We start from the raw sequence: 18660 nt of genomic DNA on the forward strand, positions 1-18660 counted from the left end.
GTAATATATTTTGCAGCATGTGCAGTCAAATATTTTCAGTATTTGTTTCAGGTTGATTTTTTTGTTTTATAAGCACAGTGGTGGCAGTATTTTCAAATAAACTTCATAAGTACATTGTTAACATTGAATAGTTGAGGATATCCTTTATTTATTAACATAATGAATGTGAAACTTTTCATAGAAGAATTCTACCAAAACAGCCTTCTCATGCAGATGTTTACATAGTTGTTCATAGATACATCTGCCTTTGTGATAGAAAGCAAGAGGTGGAGGATTTTTTCTCTCAATCAAGGAAAGTCTCATTAAGATGGTACAAATAATTGTTCCATTATAGAGATTTTGTTGAAAGAAAAAGAAGATAATAATTGTTTTCATTTAAGTCACCAAACTTTATAATAATAGATTTTTGTTTTTGACAGATTCAGAAAAAACTATATACATTAGAAGAACATCTTAGCACTGAGATGCAAGCCAGAGAGGAACTGGAGCAAAAGTGCAAGTACGTAACATCGATAAATAAACATTGTCATTTAAAATGTGTTAAAACATTTTACACAAAGGATAACTGCAAAGAAGTTACATGTTTTTTTTTTTCCTTTAATTTATGGTGTTTTTATTATAAATTAGGAGTGAGCTATCTTATCTGTTGTTTCTTTTGAAATTTTTTAGATCTGTTAATGCACGTCTAGAAAAAGTAACTAAGGAACTAGAAGAAGAGGTAAAGTTGCCCTTTGCTTTTATTAGCTTTTTTGTTCATAAAAAGTTTTGATGCCCGACTTACCTACAGAGTCCTCTTAACACCATGTGATCAATGTCTTGATATACAGTTAAACCTGCTACCTTGTGGCATTGATTGACAGGACAAAAATTATAACCAGGATAATAGACTTTATTTTGTTGTGTAGTTATTTCAAGTAAAAAATTGCATTTGTAGTAATAACATTGCTTAAAAACAGAAAGTAGTCATTGTTGTTTTGTCTTCTTTATAGTTGCTATTCATACATTTTAGAACCATTGTTTCTATTAAATAAGGATGGTCCAGTGATGATGGAAATTTATTAAAGAAAGTTTGACTTTCAATAGTAAACAAACACTTACGGTTTTGATGATTTAACAGTATGTGCTAATTTTAAAATATGGAAAACATTTTTAGGTCTTTTTTTATCTGCTTAAAATAACTGAAATATTTTTATTTGATTTTTATATATACTTACCTTTGACAGTAACTTTAAGCACTTTTTCAGATTACCTTAAGGAAAAATGTGGAATCAGCATTGAGACAATTAGAAAGAGAAAAGGCACTTCTTCAGCACAAAAATGCAGAATATCAGCGGAAAGCTGATCATGACGCAGACAAGAAACGAAATTTGGAAAATGATGGTTTGTAGTGTAGAATATTAAATATCAAGAAAAAAATTTAAGTGTTTGTGTCTATGTGTGCGTGTTATGTCGCAGCTTGCCACTGAAATGCTTTTTATTATAGTTAACAGTTTAAAAGATCAACTTGAAGATTTGAAAAAAAGAAACCAGAGCTCTCAAATATCCACTGAGAAAGTGAATGAACTCCAGAGACAAGTAGGTTGATCCCAATTTGTAATAAGGGTGTTGAATTTTATTATGACTCCCTACTAAGGTTAGTTTTAATTGGCAGTGGTATTAAAAGCCTTTGCCTTTTATTTTAGAGGGAAGTCCTAAGAAAAATATTTTATATTAATTAGGTAGGAATGGTTTTATAAGTCGAAGTATTTTCATTATGTACATCTGTTTGTTGTTGTGTTTGATTTTTGAATGGAATAACAGCTGGATGAAACCAATGCTTTGCTGAGGACAGAATCTGATACCGCAGCCCGGTTACGAAAAACCCAGGCAGAATGTTCAAAACAGATTCAGCAGCTGGAATCTAACAATAGAGATCTACAAGATAAAAATTGCCTGCTAGAGACTGCCAAGTTAAAGCTTGAAAAGGAATTTATCAATCTTCAGTCAGTTCTAGAATCTGAAAGGAGGGACCGAACCCATGGATCAGAGATTATTAATGATTTACAAGGTATTAGTTTATACTTGTATTGATCTTGATGATTCATAATTTATAAATAACTTTAGACAGTGGATATGTACTGGAGAAGCACATTTATGAATGTACCACTCTGCTATGTAAAGTTAGCATATTAGAAATATGTTGATATAAATTTTAGGAACAAAAAATTTACTTTCCAATAGAATGAAATATTTTAAGCATCAACCTACCTCCCATGGTAGTAGACTAAGTTCCAGTTAACTGTATAGCTCTATACCAACAATTTTAAAACTCCTGCTCATAAATAACACCTCCAACGTATGAGGTAACTTTCAAATTTTTTAACTCCTAATATAATATATGTATTTTAAGATTTGTTATTTTTTCAAATGTTGCTACTTTAGGTAGACTTTCTGGCCTCGAAGAAGATTTAAAGAATGGCAAAATCTTACTAGCAAAAGTAGAGGTGGAGAAGAGACAACTGCAAGAGAGACTGACTGATTTGGAAAAGGTAAGACATATTAAGCTTTATGTTTATATGTAAGTTTTAGATTGGAAAACTTAGGCTAACAAGGAAAAGCCATGTTGAAGTATTTTTGCATACTCATGGACTCTTGTATATTTAGACTTGGTTGCATAAACTCCCAGGGATATATATTTTAAGCCTAATCGTGACAATACACGCCAGCCCTTAGTTTGTAAGATGCTTCTAAAGAAGGGATTTCCTAAAATATATATGAAGATGCATCTCTCTGGGTTTCAAATTTGACTTTTGCATGTCTCAAGAATGAAATGTTATCATGACTTTTAGTATTTGAAAGTTTTTCTTTAAAAATATCATGAGTGGGGCCTCCCTGGTGGCGCAAGGAGTTAAGTCTTAGCACGAGTTCGACCCCCGGGCAGCCGGGGAGCTGATCCACTTGGCACAGCAGACCTCTCCTATATTGCCCACTGCTCCCCTCAGCAGTATATCTCAGTAGATCCTCCAGTTCTGCTCCCCACGCTGTCTCTGGTAAATCCTCTCACCCCACCCTGCACCTCTGGCTTACACCCCAGTTCTTGTATGCATAAATAAATTTTAAAAAAAAAAACAAAAAACAAAAAACCATGAGCCAGGAATAATTCCTAGTCTGTGTAATTAATGTTTTATTTTCATGCACTTATTTGTTGAAGTATTTACTATGTCATCTCTGTTAGAAATATGCAGGATGCCATTTAACAGTCTCATGGTCTCATAGGTAGTTTCTCAAGCCATAATAAGGCACACAGACAATGCTAATGCAGCATGGTAAACAAAATGATAGAGGTATGAACACAGATGTGGGCTTAGAACCAGTCACTAATTTGACAGACCAGTATTGGTTGATGTGGTGTAAAGGCACATTCTGAGTTGGGGAGGACAGCATGAGCAACGGCAAAGGATGGAAAATTTAAAAGGTGTAGATGGCTTATTTAAATATAAACTGTTCAATCTTTCTGGAGTATAAAGTTAGGGGGTCTACAAATTGTATTCTTTAAAGAGAAAGATATTAAATAGTTTAAGCTTTAAAGGCCATATGGTTTGTGTTACCACACTCAGCTCTGCTGTAATACATAAAGGAATGGATGTGACTGTGTTCCGGTGTACTGTCACAAAAATAGACACCAGGCCAAAATTGGCCTGATGACAACAATGTGGTCCTTATGTCACTGTGAAAAATTCAGGGCCAGAGAGAGACTGCAGTGCTAGGCATGAGCTAGATAATGAAAGATTTTGAATACTCTGTTAAGAAACTTAGTTTCTCTAAGTAATGGGCTAGCCACTGGATGTCTTTAAATTGGGTGATGTTATTTAGAAGTACATTTAAGGTACATCATTATGCATGAGATGGACAGTAGATTTGAAGTGGGCAAGAGGCAGGGAGGTTAGTCAGACTTTTTGAGCAGTTCAGATAATGAAGACTTAATAAAGTGGTTGTAAGGATGGAAAGAGGGAAGAATCTGAGAATAGTTGAAGGAGGACTCTTTGGCAGCACTAGCTGGTGATATGTGGCTTAAACTCATCAAGAATGAGTTCCAGATATCTAGTTTGTGACAAGAGATACAGTGGTGCTGCCATTAATTAATAAAGGATAAAGGGAAAACAGCTCTTTTAGAGGAGACAATGCTAAATTCATTTTAGTCTTCTTAAGTTAGGGGTGCTTACAGGACAGGCAAATAAGGATGTCTACAAAGCAATAATCTGTGGTAGTAAAAACTTGAAATATTTGAGAGCCATTGGTACCAAATTGACCCATGCAAGTATAAGAGCCCATCTGGGAAGGAGCTGTTTAGAGAAGTAGTTTTTTAGGGCAGAGTAGAGTACCCGCTTTTCATGCCTTGTATCGTTTGGGGAAAGAAATCATTTTCAGCATTAAAGGGTTTATTTGGGGGGGGGGAACCTATATTTATGGCACAAGCTATAGGAAACAAAAATTAGAAAATCTCTTGAGGATATATAGAAAATAGACTGACTTCTTTTCTTTCATATTATAAACTTATTTTATCTTCTGGGTGGAAAATAAGAATGAATGACAGAGGATGCTGAGTTTGTTGTTGTTGTTGTTGTTTTTTAAGATTATAGCAAAGGGAAACATTAGGTATGTTTTTAAGTTTGAGAAATTAAGACATAGGAAGAGGAGAAATGTTACAGTGAAAACATACTAATTCCAGAGAATGCCAGCATTTACAGGGCAGCTGGGGGAGAACTCCACAAATGACAGAAAGATGAGCGCAGAATGTGGAGAACCAAGTGAGTTCTCTGTCAGGTATGTTAAGGAAATAGTTTCAGGGGCAATAGTAAATTTAAATGAAATAAAGATGAAAAAGTGATGAATTGGATATTGAGGCTGTCATTGACCAATCAAAATCATTTTAATGCAGATCTCAAAGCAGTAGAATGAAGTGGTGGGAGATGGACACTCCATCTCTTCTGTTTAAAAATTGTGTGATTGCACTCACATATAGCACACCCATAAAGAGATCACTTTTACAAGAAGTTTGAATGAAGAAAGGAGGGAAAGTATCCTAAGCTTGTATGAAATAATTTTGTAAGTTTTTGAAATTATGAGCCAATTTTTTTTTAAGTAATTGCCATTTTTAATCTTTAATTTTTAGGAAAAGAACAATATGGAGATAGATATGACATATCAACTGAAAGTTATACAGCAGAGCTTAGAACAAGAAGAAGCTGAGCATAAGACTACAAAAGCACGGTTGGCAGATAAAAATAAGATTTATGAATCCATTGAAGAAGCTAAATCAGAAGCCATGAAAGGTAAGCATTCTGAAAGAGGTTTTTTTTTTCAGGTAAAATCTAAGTGCGGTAATGTGCAACCATTTTTCACATTTGTGATATACAAGTCTAACTGCCATAAACTTTGCTTGCTCTTTATTTTGATATCAAAAAAGACTTCTGGAAGGCTGCCTTTACTAAGGCAGAAATTAATGAAACAAAACATTGCAAATCATTTAGTAAATAAAGGACACTATAAGGTAGAAAATAAAAATGAACCACAATCCTAATCAGGATTTGTTTTGTATAGTCGCTCAGCGTTTTCTACAGTTTTGGTTTTTTTTTAAGCTTTTTTTCTTTTAAAAAAATTGTGAACATTGTCTTAGTTCATTAAAATATAGGGGCCTCCCTGGTGGCGCAGACAGTTGAGCGCAGCGCTGTGAAGCTGTCCGCAGCCTCTGCAGTGCTGGTTTGATCCCCGCTGGCCTCGGAGCAACCCACATGGCGAGCAGACCTCTTTTGTCTCACCCAGTGCTCCCCTCAGCAGTGTAATTTCAGTCAGTCTGCCTGTTCTGTTCCCCACTGTGTCTCTGGTGAATCCTCTCACCCTCCCACGTGTCTGGTCTGTACCCCGATTCTTGTATAAATTAATAAATCTTTAAAAAAAATAAAAAATAATGAGCACTTATCAAATGCTTGCCATATACCAGGCAGCATTTAAAGAATGCACATATATTAACACAAAATCTTACTAACATCTCTGTATAGATAAGTACTATTATTACTGTTCTAGAGATAAGGAACTAAGCCCCAGAGAGGTTGATTAACATTTGCAGTCAAATAATTGGTGATTGTTAGAGCCAAGGTTCAAATTCAGGAAGCTTGGCTCCAGGGTCTTGTCCTTTAGTCACCTCCCTAAAGCTTAATTTTCATCCTCTTCGTAGTGATAGGTTAACATGAAAAGAGCCATTGAGATCATAGAGGCTATTTAGAAAATTTTCTTTTAAGATTTATTTATTTATTTATTTATTTATTTATTTATACATTTATTTATACAAGTACTGGTTACAGTCAGAAGTGCGGGAGGGTGAGAGAATTCACCAGAGCAGGGAACAGAACAGGCAGACTGACGAAGTACACTGCTGAGGGGAGCAGAGGGCGGCAGGAGAGGTCTGCGCGCCATGTGGGACCCTCGCCAGTGGCCAGGGATCGAACCGGCGCTGTAGAGGCTGCGGCAGCTTCGCAGACCAGCGTTCAACTGCTGCGCCACCGGGGAGGCCCTATTTGGAATTTTTTAAGGTACGAAGAGTAACACTGAGAGGCATAGAGTAATATGTGAAAATAAAACAAATCTTTATTTAAAAGATGTGTCTTAATAGAACCATAAGTGAAGGGAGAATTATTTTACTTCCATGGGAATGGATGTGATGTTACAGAGTGTGGTAGATTTTTATGCCCTGCAAATGAAATTCCTAATTTTCAAGGACTTGCAGACATTTCAAGTGCATTACGAGTAAAGATGAAAAATACTGAATTGAGAATTAGTGAAAGTATTTTTTTTCTTTTTTAAAGATTGATTTATTTATACAAGAGCCTGGGGTACAGGCCAGAGGCACGGGGCGGGTGAGAGAATCCACCAGAGACAGAGCAGGGAGGAGAACAGGCAGAAGGACTGAAATACACTGCTGAGGGGAGCAGCAGGCGAGACAGGAGAGGTCTGCCTCGCCATGTGGGAATCTCCCTGGCTGGCCGGGAATTGAACCTGTGCCATGGAGGCTGCGGACAGCTTCACAGAGCTGCGTTCAACCCACTGCGCCACCGGGGAGGCCCAGTGAAAGTATTTTTAAGGCAGCATTATTTACCATACTTTTTATTAACACTGTCATATATTTGATATGTTTCTTTTGTTTCATGATTTGTCCATTTTGTGGCTATAGAAATGGAGAAAAAGCTCCTGGAGGAAAGGACTTTAAAACAGAAAGTGGAGAACCTGTTGCTGGAAGCTGAGAAAAGATGCTCTATACTAGACTGCGACCTCAAGCAATCACAGCAGAAAATGAATGAGCTCCTTAAACAGAAGGATGCGCTAAATGAGGATGTAAGTGTGCAGCTCACTACCAAATAATAACGAACTATTTAATGAGTTGTAAATTAGATTTGTTTGTAAAGGTTCAATTAATGTTTCATAATTGAAACTTTTTTCTTGATGAAATACAATTCTACAGCCTGTTGACTTTACTGAATTAGGATGACATACTAAATGAATCATAACCTTAAAAGTTTTAAATCATTTTTCTCTTAAAGACCATGTTTTATTTTTGAAAATGCAACATGAAAAATTCATGAAGTATTTGACTGTAAAATGAATTAACTGTGTATGGGCAAAAATCTGTTTACATCATTACATTTGCTTCATGGGTAAGAAAAATCAAAGTAATTATATACCAAGTATACTATTTCTTTAGGTTAGAAATTTGACATTGAAGATAGAGCAGGAAACTCAGAAGCGCTGCCTCACCCAAAATGACTTGAAGATGCAAACTCAGCAAGTTAACACACTAAAAGTGTCAGAAAAACAGTTGAAACAAGAGAATAATCATCTCATGGAAATGAAAATGAGCTTGGAAAAACAGAATGCTGAACTTCGAAAGTAAGTTAATTGTTTGAGACAAAGTTTTATCAGTGTACCCAGCTAGCCACATATCTTAATTTTGGCTTATTTCTGGGGATTTTCTTTTGGCCTTTTCTTTTCTTTTTTTTTCCTTTTCTTTTAAGATTTATTTATTTATTTATATAAGCACTGGGTACAGTCAGAAGCGCGGGAGGGTGAGAGAATTCACCAGAGACAGAGCGGGGAACAGAACAGGCAGATGAAGATTATATTTACTTCCTCCCAGGTTTCTCACTACTGCCACCTTATTGTCACACAATGATAGAGTGTGGTGCTAGAGCAGAGGAAAATGGAATTTTTACTCTATACTCTTTCAAGACTCCTCCTAAGGACTGTTATTCTCTGTGTACTTTTTGTTAATTCCTTAGGACTTGCAAATGTTTGACTACTAAACAAGTGCCATATAAATTTTATAATTTTTTTAAAAAAATTTATTTATGCATACTAGAACTGGGGTACAGGTCAGAGGTGTGGGGGGTGAGAGGATTCACCAGAGACAGAGTGGGGAACAGAACAGGTGGATCTACTGAAATATACTGCTGAGGAGAGCAGCGGGCAAGTCAGGAGAGGTCTGCTGCGCCATGTGAGTAGCTCCGTGGATGGGGATCGAACTCATGCTCAGAGACTGAGGATAACTTCATAGTGCTATGCTTAAATCCTTGCACTACCAGGGAGACCCTATAATGTTTTTTCGTTAGGATACACTTTTATGGTCTATTTAGCTTACTTAGGGGATAGAAAACATTTTAAAAGTACTTTTAAACGTACTTTTAAAATGTTTTCTATTCAGTCATTAGCAGTATAATTCTTTGCAATCATAATCAAAGGTTATACTGGATCCCAGTTATTTTGGTGAGACAGTGGTAGGGTAGAAAGAACACAGACTTTGGAGACAGACATTTGAGGTCTTAGTAGCAGTTCCACTACTTGTAAGAAGCTCAACACTGGGGAGAATATTTAATCTCTCTGAGCTTTTTGTCATTCCAGTGAAAAGATGCAAACATTAGCTTCCTTGTTAGGTCTCTTGTGAAGGACAGCAGTGATTCCTTCACAGCATCTAGCCCACTAGTCTGCAGCCATAATCCCCACTAGAAATGGATTAGAGTTAGAGGTTGGAGACCTTTCATCATAACTTCTGTGCTCTTCTGTACTTCTTTGTAAACACATATATATTAGGTGATTGCTTATTGAAAAATACTTCTCTTAAATACCTAGTAAATGTCAGGTTTTTAAAGTCACATTGCTTTTCAAGATCATACTATTAAAACTAGGGCTTTGCTGAAAGTAGACTTACCTGGTGATAATTGAAAACTTGACCTTTCCTATGCTCTCAGTCACATAGGTTCTTATAACACCAGATAGAGTTTTGATAGGATATATTACACCATTCAACTCAAACAAAAAGAGCAATGGGACAAGAGACTAAATGAACAGAAATTCATTATTATTGCTAGAGAAATAGTTCTGAGTTCATACCCCATTCCCTCTGAAATTGATTAAAATCATTGCTTAAAAAAAGCAGGGGGAGGGGGCCTCCCCTGGTGGCACAGCGGTTGAGCATTGGGCTGTGAAGCTGCCCGCAGCCTCTGCAGCGCCGGTTCGATCCCTGACTGCTGGCGAGGGTCCCACAATGCATGACAGACCTCTCCTGCTGTGCCTGCTGCTCCCCTCAGCAGTGTATTTCATCACTCTGCCTGTTCTGTTCCCCGCTCTGTCTTTGGTGAATTCTCTCACCCTCCCGTGCTTCTGACTGTACTCAGTGCTTGTATAAATAAATAAATAAATAAATCTTTAAAAAAAAAAAAGGATCGCTTATTGAGGAAGAATTTATTTCCATAATGAAATAAAATTGTCATTTCCACATTTGTACTTTTTTGAGATCAGTAAGATGCAGAAATTCACCTCTATTTCATTGAAACCAACAAAATTATCTTGTCTAAATTATTAATATTTTCCTTGCCTATTTTGATTCAGAAATAAGAATCATCATTTCTTAATAATATACTCATTAATAATAAATTACAGAAATAATACAGATAAATGACTTCAAGTGATACTTCCTTTTCATCCAGAAATTTAAGAGCCAGTGAGTAAACGAAGCAGCCAAATTATGTTACATGGGAATAAGCATAAAAGTCCTAAGTAATAGAATTGTATAGTGTGATGAAATCATTTGCTCTCTTGAGTCTGTCTCAGAGATCTAATTTAAAAAATTTTAAATATTAGGCGATATTCAAATATTATCTCATTGTAAAATACTCAAAACCTAATTAAAGGTTCTTTAAGAGTTGCTGGCCTTAATATGTTTGTGACTTATTTAAGCCTTTGATTCACTGTCCCCACAGAGAACGTCAAGATGCAGATGGGCAAATGAAAGAGCTCCAAGATCAGCTTGAAGCAGAGCAGTACTTCTCAGTAAGTTCCATATACCTTAATTTGAAAATTATTGCAGATTTTTTTTTTCATTCTTGTTGCAGAACCAGGAGAATATCTCCTGTTTTTAGAATAAATTCTTACAACACCAGAGTTTTGATGGGATGTATTACACCACTCAACTCATACAAAAAGAACAACAGGGCAAGAGACTATATTTCACCTCTATTTCATTGAATCCAACAAAATTTTCTTGTCTAAATTATTAATACTTTTCTTGCTTCTTTATTCATCCTATCCATCTGTGTCATTTAGTAAGAAATCTCATTATAATATTTAGTTGAAAATTACGCTTCTAAGTTATTAATGTTTATCAGTTGATTATAAGAAAACAAGCTCATCAATTTTCTCAGGGCTTCGCCATTACTTGGTGTTATGAATATATATGTATACAATTTGACTTACGTCTGGATAGGTTTTGGATTTAGAAATAATCTGGTGATAATAATGACAATGATAATATATGTGTTATATTTTGCTCCTAGACTCTCTATAAAACACAGGTTAAGGAACTTAAAGAAGAATGTGAAGAAAAAAACAAACTTTGTAAAGAATTACAGCAGAAGAAACAGGAATTACAGGATGAAAGGTATGGACCAGGGAAGATAGCCAGCTTCCCTGCTTCTAGGACAGTGTCTGCTAAGGGGTGGGGAAAAAAAAAGTGGCTGAAGCAAATTAGACAAAATCTTTGGTTTCATAGGAAAAATTAGATATAAAACTAGTATATCTTTAACATGTAGGGATTCCTTGGCCGCTCAACTAGAGATCACCTTGACCAAAGCTGATTCTGAGCAGTTGGCTCGTTCAATTGCTGAAGAGCAATATTCCGACTTGGAAAAAGAGAAGATCATGAAAGAGCTGGAGATCAAGGAGATGATGGCCAGACACAAGCAGGAGCTCACAGAGAAGGATGCTACAATCGCATCTGTAAGTAGAATTCTTGGTTCCCTAATGATTGTGTTAAATTCTTCATTAGAAGCCCTAGCAAAGTGACATATATCTAAGTGGAAAATTGTATATCCTGCTTATAAGATTTTTTGATCCACCTAACATCAACTTTTTAAGTGTTTGACAGGAAGAGGCTCAAAAAAGGACTACTTCCAATGATGTCACCTCTTGGTAAATTCAGAGTTAAAGAACTAAAATGAAAGGGAAATACCAAAAGGTAGAAAACAGTCAAAGGCATTTTTTTCTAGTCAAACTAAGCTTAGTTCGAAAGAATTTTGAGGGCCTCCCTGGTGGCCCAAGGGGTTGACGCAACCTATGAAGCTATTCGCAGCCACTGCAGCCCAAGTTTGATCCCTAGCCAGAGAGCTACCCACATGGTGCAGCAGACCTCTCCTGTCTTGCCTGCTGCTCCCCTCAGCAGTGTATTTCAGTCATTCCACCTGTTCTTTTCCCCATTCTGCCTCTGATGAATCCTCTCATCCCCCCCCACTTCTGGCCTGTACCCCAGTTCTTGTATGCATAAATAAATAAATCTTAAAAAAAAAAAAGAATTTTGAAATTACCACTAAGATAGTCATGCAGGTTGAAAGAAAATTGCAGAAAGGATTTTGTTTTTTAAATCTGGATAACAGATAGTTACCATGATTTGTTAAAATGCTTTAAGATATAACTTAGAAAGTGTGGTATTGCAATAGAGTTAGTTAATCCTGTGCAGTGGAAATGATTCACGTACCTGCAGGAACTTGGCATTCAATAGAGGAAGCAATATACAAACCAGTGTGAAAGGGTACAGATACTGAGTGGATATATCATTTGGAATAACTATAATAACTAATAAAATTCTGTGTGAAATGAATATAATTTGGATTAACTTTTTATGTGAAAGAAATAAAATTAGGCCCTTATACCAAATGCAAAAATAAATTCTTAAGTAAGAAAAATAGAAATTTAAAATAATTAGAACAGATTCTGAAACTTAGGTATAACAAGAGATAACAAATAAATGACCGGGGAGATATTTATGTTTATTATAAACAAGGGATTAGTGTCCAGAATATATGTGGAACTCCTACAATTCAGTAAGAAAAAAAAAATTAAATAATTTAGAAGAAAATTGACCGAAAGAGAAAACCTAAAAATGTAACCAAATGCTTATCTTTACTGCTCGTTAAATACCGTTTCGTGCTGATCACATTGACAGAAATTCAGGGTCTTACAATCTGAAGTGTTTGAAGGATGTCTGGAAAATGACATTCTTGTTTACTACTATGGAAAATGTAGTTTTAGTATGGCATAATATGGTAAATAACATGGCAAAAATTTCTAGTAAATTGAAAATATTCATATAATCCAAAGAAGGTCCATATTAAGATAAATATGCTAGAGAAATTAAGGCACTGTACTCATAGTGTAAATATTTTAATAGCAAAGATGTAAATGTTTTATCAACAGATGAATGAATAGATAAATGTGGCAGAAGATGGAATTACTGTATCAATTAAAATGAACTACTTATTCATATATATATAAGCAGTTCTTTTATGTATGTGTATGTGATGTCAAGGGAAAGCACTTGCAGAAAGATACCGTATGATGCTGTTTATGGACAATTAAAATTACATAAAACCATGCTGTATTATTTCAGATATATGTAATAAAAGTATGTAATCATGGATGGATGAACACATAATTCATAATAAAATTTCCTTCAGGAAGGAAGAGTAGGGATAGGATTGGTGAGAATACAGTTTCTATTTTCTATATTTAATCAATATTCCAAAAGAAATACTATAGTTTTAAAATTTGTTTATTCTCCATGATGGAATGCAGACCTTTGTTACAGCGTTTCCTTTTACTGTTGTTTATTAAACATTTTTCTCATTTAAAACAAGATTTTGGGGAGAAGGGCAATGTTTTTACTTTCTGGAGTGCATATGAAGTCTTAAGGTTAGCAAAATTTTCATCAAGAATCAAGTTGGGCGGGTAGCTCAAAGGCAAACGTTTAGAAATGTGTATACTTAGAAAACAGCAGTTTTATCAACATTCTAGAATATTTTTGTTTTAGTTAATTGCCTTATAACTTAAGTTTTATAAGTTGGGGATGTGATTTGTTTTTCCTCTTTTATTTGTTAGCTTGAAGAAACCAATAGAACACTAACTAGTGATGTTGCCAATCTTGCAAATGAAAAAGAAGAATTAAATAACAAATTAAAAGATGCCCAAGAACGTATGTATTAACGAATACAGCTTATTTTTAATATACTTAATATCGGTCAGTTGTAGTTATCAATATAATTTTTACATTTTCGGTATTTTAGAACTATCAAGGTTGAAAGATGAAGAGATAAGTGCAACAGCTATTAAAGCACAATTTGAGAAGCAACTGTTAACAGAGAGAACACTCAAAACTCAAGTATGTATAATGAACTCTAAATATGAATTTGAATTTTTTTAGTATATCTTTTTTACATTTTATTGCTAGCATTAGAGATGAATGGAAGTAAGTATTGAATGTCAATATTTGTGAATAGAACATGCCTGATTCTTAATTGAGAGAAGCTAGATTTGCTTGACATTGGCCATTTCAATGTTTTTCTTAATTTTCCCATATAGAAACACATCCCTACCTTTGTTTTTTTTTTTTTTTTTAATTGTAATCTGAAGTTTCTCTGCTTTTAAGAAACTGTAGCAAATGATCCTTTGCTGACAGCCTAAAAATCGGTCAGTGTGAAGAGGCACTTGTGACACTGGCCCGTCATTCTGCCATCGCTTGTGGCTGTACTCCCAGCAGAAGGCCTTGCTCTTCTCTCTTGTTGGAATGTTGTATTATATTAATGTGATTCCAAATGCGAAAGTCTTATTTTCCAGGATAAAAAAAGATCTGCCTAAAAATGTCTCTCGAAACTAAAAACACTGAGTGGTAGATTTAACCTGTGGACATTTTAAATTAGAGTTGTGAGAAAACTTGAGGGTAAAAAACTAATAGAATATAGGTCAAAGAATGATAATTAGTAATGAAGGAGGCATATTATTTAATACAGAAATTGTTTCTTTGTGGTCCTGTATATATGGAAGAAGAAGATTAGTGTTTGTATATCTTGCCATTGGCAAGTTACTGAGAAACTGTCAACATACTTATTTTTATGTTTTTAAGGCTGTGAATAAGTTGGCTGAGATCATGAACCGCAAAGAGCCTGTCAAGCGTGGTAGTGACACAGATGTGCGGAGAAAAGAGAAGGAGAATAGAAAGCTACATATGGAGCTTAAATCTGAACGTGAAAAATTCACCCAGCAGATGATCAAGTATCAGAAGGAACTGAATGAAATGCAGGCTGTAAGAATATTTTTTGGATTCTAGATTGAAAATTTCTTTTTATGAAGTAGAATTATTTTTATTTGCATTTTATTGGTTATAGAACATTTCTATTAGTAATTATTATTGCACTAAGAATCAAAATTGTGAGATATATGGCATCACATTAATTTACTGTAATTTAATTTCTTGTAGCAAATAGCTGAAGAGAGCCAGATTCGAATTGAACTGCAAATGACACTGGACAGTAAAGACAGTGACATTGAGCAGCTGCGGTCACAGCTCCAGGCCTTGCACATTGGTATGGACAGTTCCAGTATAGGCAGTGGGCCGGGGGATGCCGAGGCAGACGATGGCTTTCCAGGTAAGATTTCGTCTTTGCCCTTCTGTTTATTTTTATTAAAAGTCTTTTTAAAATATGTCAGTTGACAGTTTTAAGCCTTGTAATCAACTTTGCTATTGAGGAAAAATGTTTGTCATCTTGAGAATCTGCTCCTTGGAGGGGGTTCAAACTACAAGTTAAATTTATTGATTTTTGACAAAATTTTTCATTAAAAAATATTTAAATGAATTTTTTATGTATTACAGGTAGCTCTCTTTTAAGTTATTTTCTCTTAACTTTCTACATTCTTACTTCCTTCTGTGTTGGGTGTTTAGTTCATATCACTCAGTCACACACTATGGAATCTATGTCATTCACCTACCAACGTTCCTCTACTTCTCTCAATATTGCCACTAAGCCTTCCAGTTCTCATATGCTTGACTCTGATTCTGACTCAGAAGAAGAATTCTTGCCTTACTTACCCATTTCATCGGAACCTAATGGTACAGGTGATATCCTGAAAATCTTTCAACTTTGGGGTTTTTCCCACTACCTTTAATTTAAGTCCTTTTGAAAAAGTTTTGTAATGTAAACTAATACTCACTAACTCTAGTAAGTTGCTTTTGTCTTGGTTAAGAAGAAACTACTGCATGAACTATTTTTTAAGGTATTTATCCATGGCATTGCTAGTAAAATTGATAGATTTTGTCAACTTACAAGAAATGGAGCGGTACTTTCTGTTGTTTAAGAGCACATGTGATTTCATTGCCTGTTTCATCCATTTTCAACCAAGAAGACATTCTTCCTGAAGTTTCACACTAAGATTACTAGTGTGGTAAAAGCACTGAGACTGTTCTAGATGTTGTGTTTAGGTTTTCAGTGAGTACTTGCTTATCTGGTGAATGTTGTGCTAAGCATTAAAAGAGAGGACAATTCAACTTGACCTGCTTCTTGCCCTAAAAGAAACCAGTTAGAAAACATGTGAAATTATTGTGCTTATTAGTAAATATCAAAAACACTTAAAAGTTGCAGGAAATTAGCATATGAGCAGTTGAATATAGGGTAAAATGTTCTTATTAGTTGAATTAAAAGTAAAATAGCTGTAGTTACATTTTTCTTTTAAGATTTATTTATTTATGCATATAAGAATTGGAGTACAGGCCAGAGGTGTGAGGGATAAGAGGATTCATCAGAGACAGAGTGGGGAGCAGAACAGGAAGATTGACTGAAATGCACTGCTGAGGGGAGCAGCAGGCGAGTCAGGAGCGGTCTGCAGTGCCATGTGGGTAGCTCCCTGGCCCTGGATTGAACTCGGGCTGCTGTGGCTGGTGATAGATAGATTGATAGCACTGAGACTTTAACCCCTGCGCCACCAGGGAGGCCCCTTGTTTTAGATCTTGGCAGTAAAATTACTCAGTTTCATCTGTAATGTTAGAGGTCATGATTTTGTCTCTTAAATTGCTGTAAGAGCATGTACGACTGTTGTCTGTGGGCTGTTGTTAATGGCAGCATTTCTGTTCATAATGCCAGGCAGAACATATGTCTCATAGAGTTTTTGTTGTCAACAACCTGTCATGGAAGGTTGTTGATATGAACGAGAATGTGGGCAACGAGTCAGAGACATGCCCCTGTGTGACTATTTTGTCGAGTTGTGAGAATTAAAGAATATTTATGTAAAGCATCTCTAACAGGTCAGACACATAGTAGATGTTAAATAAGTGATTATTTTTAAAAGATACTGATCAAATGCCATTAGAACAAATTCTAAATATTTAATCAGAGTCCTTTGCTGAAATAGTATGCTATAGATAGTGATATTTTGGAGTTAAAATCTTTTTGTTTTATTGCTACTCATTGGCCAAATTTGATCTATAACAGGTAATTTTATTTCGTTTACATGTAGTCATTTTAAAAGCTAATTTTCTCTGAACACATTCACTTAAAATGTATTCTCTTTGAGATGTGCAGTAAATAGTTAAGGCTTTCTTCTTCTCCCAAGGGAAAAATAAAGGATTCTAATGCAGGTGTATCAGTGAGAATAGAGACTTACTACCTTTTTGGCAGCTTTTCTGCTGACCTTTGCAAGTGCATGAATTTAATCAGCAAAGTATTTGACTTTATGAAACTATTAAATATATGTCCAATATGATATAACCTAGATTTTGTTTTGTGTTGCATAATTTGCTTATACTGATCCTGCATTCTATTCTAGATAATGTATAATGATATATTCTGAAGGACATACTTGATTTGTGTCTTTTGTATTAAAATTTTATTAAGTTTCACATTTTCTTAGGAGAATTGTTATTTATCCTCGTATCTCTTGTTTATTTATAGAATCAAGACTAGAAGGATGGCTTTCATTGCCTGTGCGAAACAACACTAAGAAATTTGGATGGGTTAAAAAGGTAATTGGTACTGCTTTTACTTTTGGTTTGCCTACAGGCATTTCACTTTTATGGTGGAAATAGATACAACTTTTAGACACACAAGACGATGTGACTTTATGTATTTATAGAAAACCCTTTTTGTTATTAACATGTTAATAAAGTATGTTTGGTGTTAGGAAAATAGTACCCTGTTGACCTTGGTTCTTTACCTCTTTCATTGGGAAAACAACTCTGGATTTGACAGAAAGAAAGATCATTTATTTCTTTTCCTCTGTTATGCTGATTATTGATGTTACTATATTCATTTTGGATAGATATCTTAGTCTATTCTGACCGTCTAATAAAATAACACAGAATGGGTAGCTTGTGAACAGCAAATAATGTGTTGCTCACACTTCTGAGACTGAAAGTTCAATGTCAGCATGATTGGGTTCTGCTGCAGGCCCTCTTCTGCAGACTTCTCACTGCTCATTTGTCCTTGCTTGCTGAGGCTCTGTCTGGGACCTGTATTCTAAGGGCACCACTCCCTTTCAGTGAGGATGCTACTCTCATGACCCAGTCACCTCCTCTAGGTGTTAGGAGGTAACATGAATTTTGGGGGAACACAAACCCTCAAGCCATAGCAGTAAGATTTCCTACATAGGCTGTTGTGCCTTGAAACTAAATCAGTCCAAAAACACTAGACTTCACTTCCTCTCCAGTTTGCTTTTTTAAAAGACATACAAACAAAACTTCCTATTTTAAGGAAGACTTTTCTAAAGATACACTAAGAACATTTTAGCTGTTTACCTTGGGTGTTTTATATGGCTTTTATTGCTAATACAGAATTTATTTTCAGAGAAAATAAGATATTAACTTCAATCTTTGTTCTCTCCCTCTTTTTAACAGTATGTGATTGTAAGCAGTAAGAAGATTCTTTTTTATGACAGCGAACAAGATAAAGAACAATCTAATCCTTACATGGTTTTAGATATAGAGTAAGTGTTTTTATTAGAATATTTAGAAACTTCAGTTTTATAAGTATAAGACTATAATGTGACCTTTTATGTTAATACAATTTATGAATTGTATATGTGTATACTTGTGTAGGTTAGCGCCTACTTATATTTTCTTATATTCAAGTTGTACGTCTAGGATTGAAAGTCAGCTAAAACATCTATATTTCATGGGTCTTTAATATGTTGTTTTCTAAAACTAATTAGGAAATTTCTGACTTACATAAATTTCTCAAAATCTCAAGGGATAATTGATTTAATAAGTAAGATACTCTTCTGACAATAGGTCAAAGTAGTCAATTTTAACTTTCTACATAA

At 35.0% G+C, this 18660-nt stretch overlaps 1 protein-coding gene across 1 annotated transcript in view; it reads left to right on the forward strand.

The window, feature by feature from the left end:
- The window catches only part of ROCK2 (Rho associated coiled-coil containing protein kinase 2), a 114494-nt gene that overhangs the window by 85228 nt on the left and 10606 nt on the right, over positions 1 to 18660 (forward strand). Inside the window, 18 exon segments of the mRNA XM_037528523.2 lie at positions 420 to 499; positions 670 to 718; positions 1245 to 1380; positions 1484 to 1575; positions 1801 to 2047; positions 2422 to 2528; positions 5153 to 5312; positions 7208 to 7368; positions 7736 to 7920; positions 10287 to 10356; positions 10860 to 10963; positions 11115 to 11301; positions 13456 to 13549; positions 13641 to 13735; positions 14477 to 14656; positions 14831 to 14999; positions 17295 to 17365; positions 18236 to 18324. Of these exon segments, the coding sequence (XP_037384420.1) occupies positions 420 to 499; positions 670 to 718; positions 1245 to 1380; positions 1484 to 1575; positions 1801 to 2047; positions 2422 to 2528; positions 5153 to 5312; positions 7208 to 7368; positions 7736 to 7920; positions 10287 to 10356; positions 10860 to 10963; positions 11115 to 11301; positions 13456 to 13549; positions 13641 to 13735; positions 14477 to 14656; positions 14831 to 14999; positions 17295 to 17365; positions 18236 to 18324 (2276 nt within the window).

This window comes from Talpa occidentalis, unplaced genomic scaffold (genome assembly GCF_014898055.3).
Source record: "Talpa occidentalis isolate TD23 unplaced genomic scaffold, MPIMG_talOcc4v2.1 talOcc4.5, whole genome shotgun sequence".
In the NCBI taxonomy this organism is placed as follows: Eukaryota; Metazoa; Chordata; class Mammalia; order Eulipotyphla; family Talpidae; genus Talpa; species Talpa occidentalis.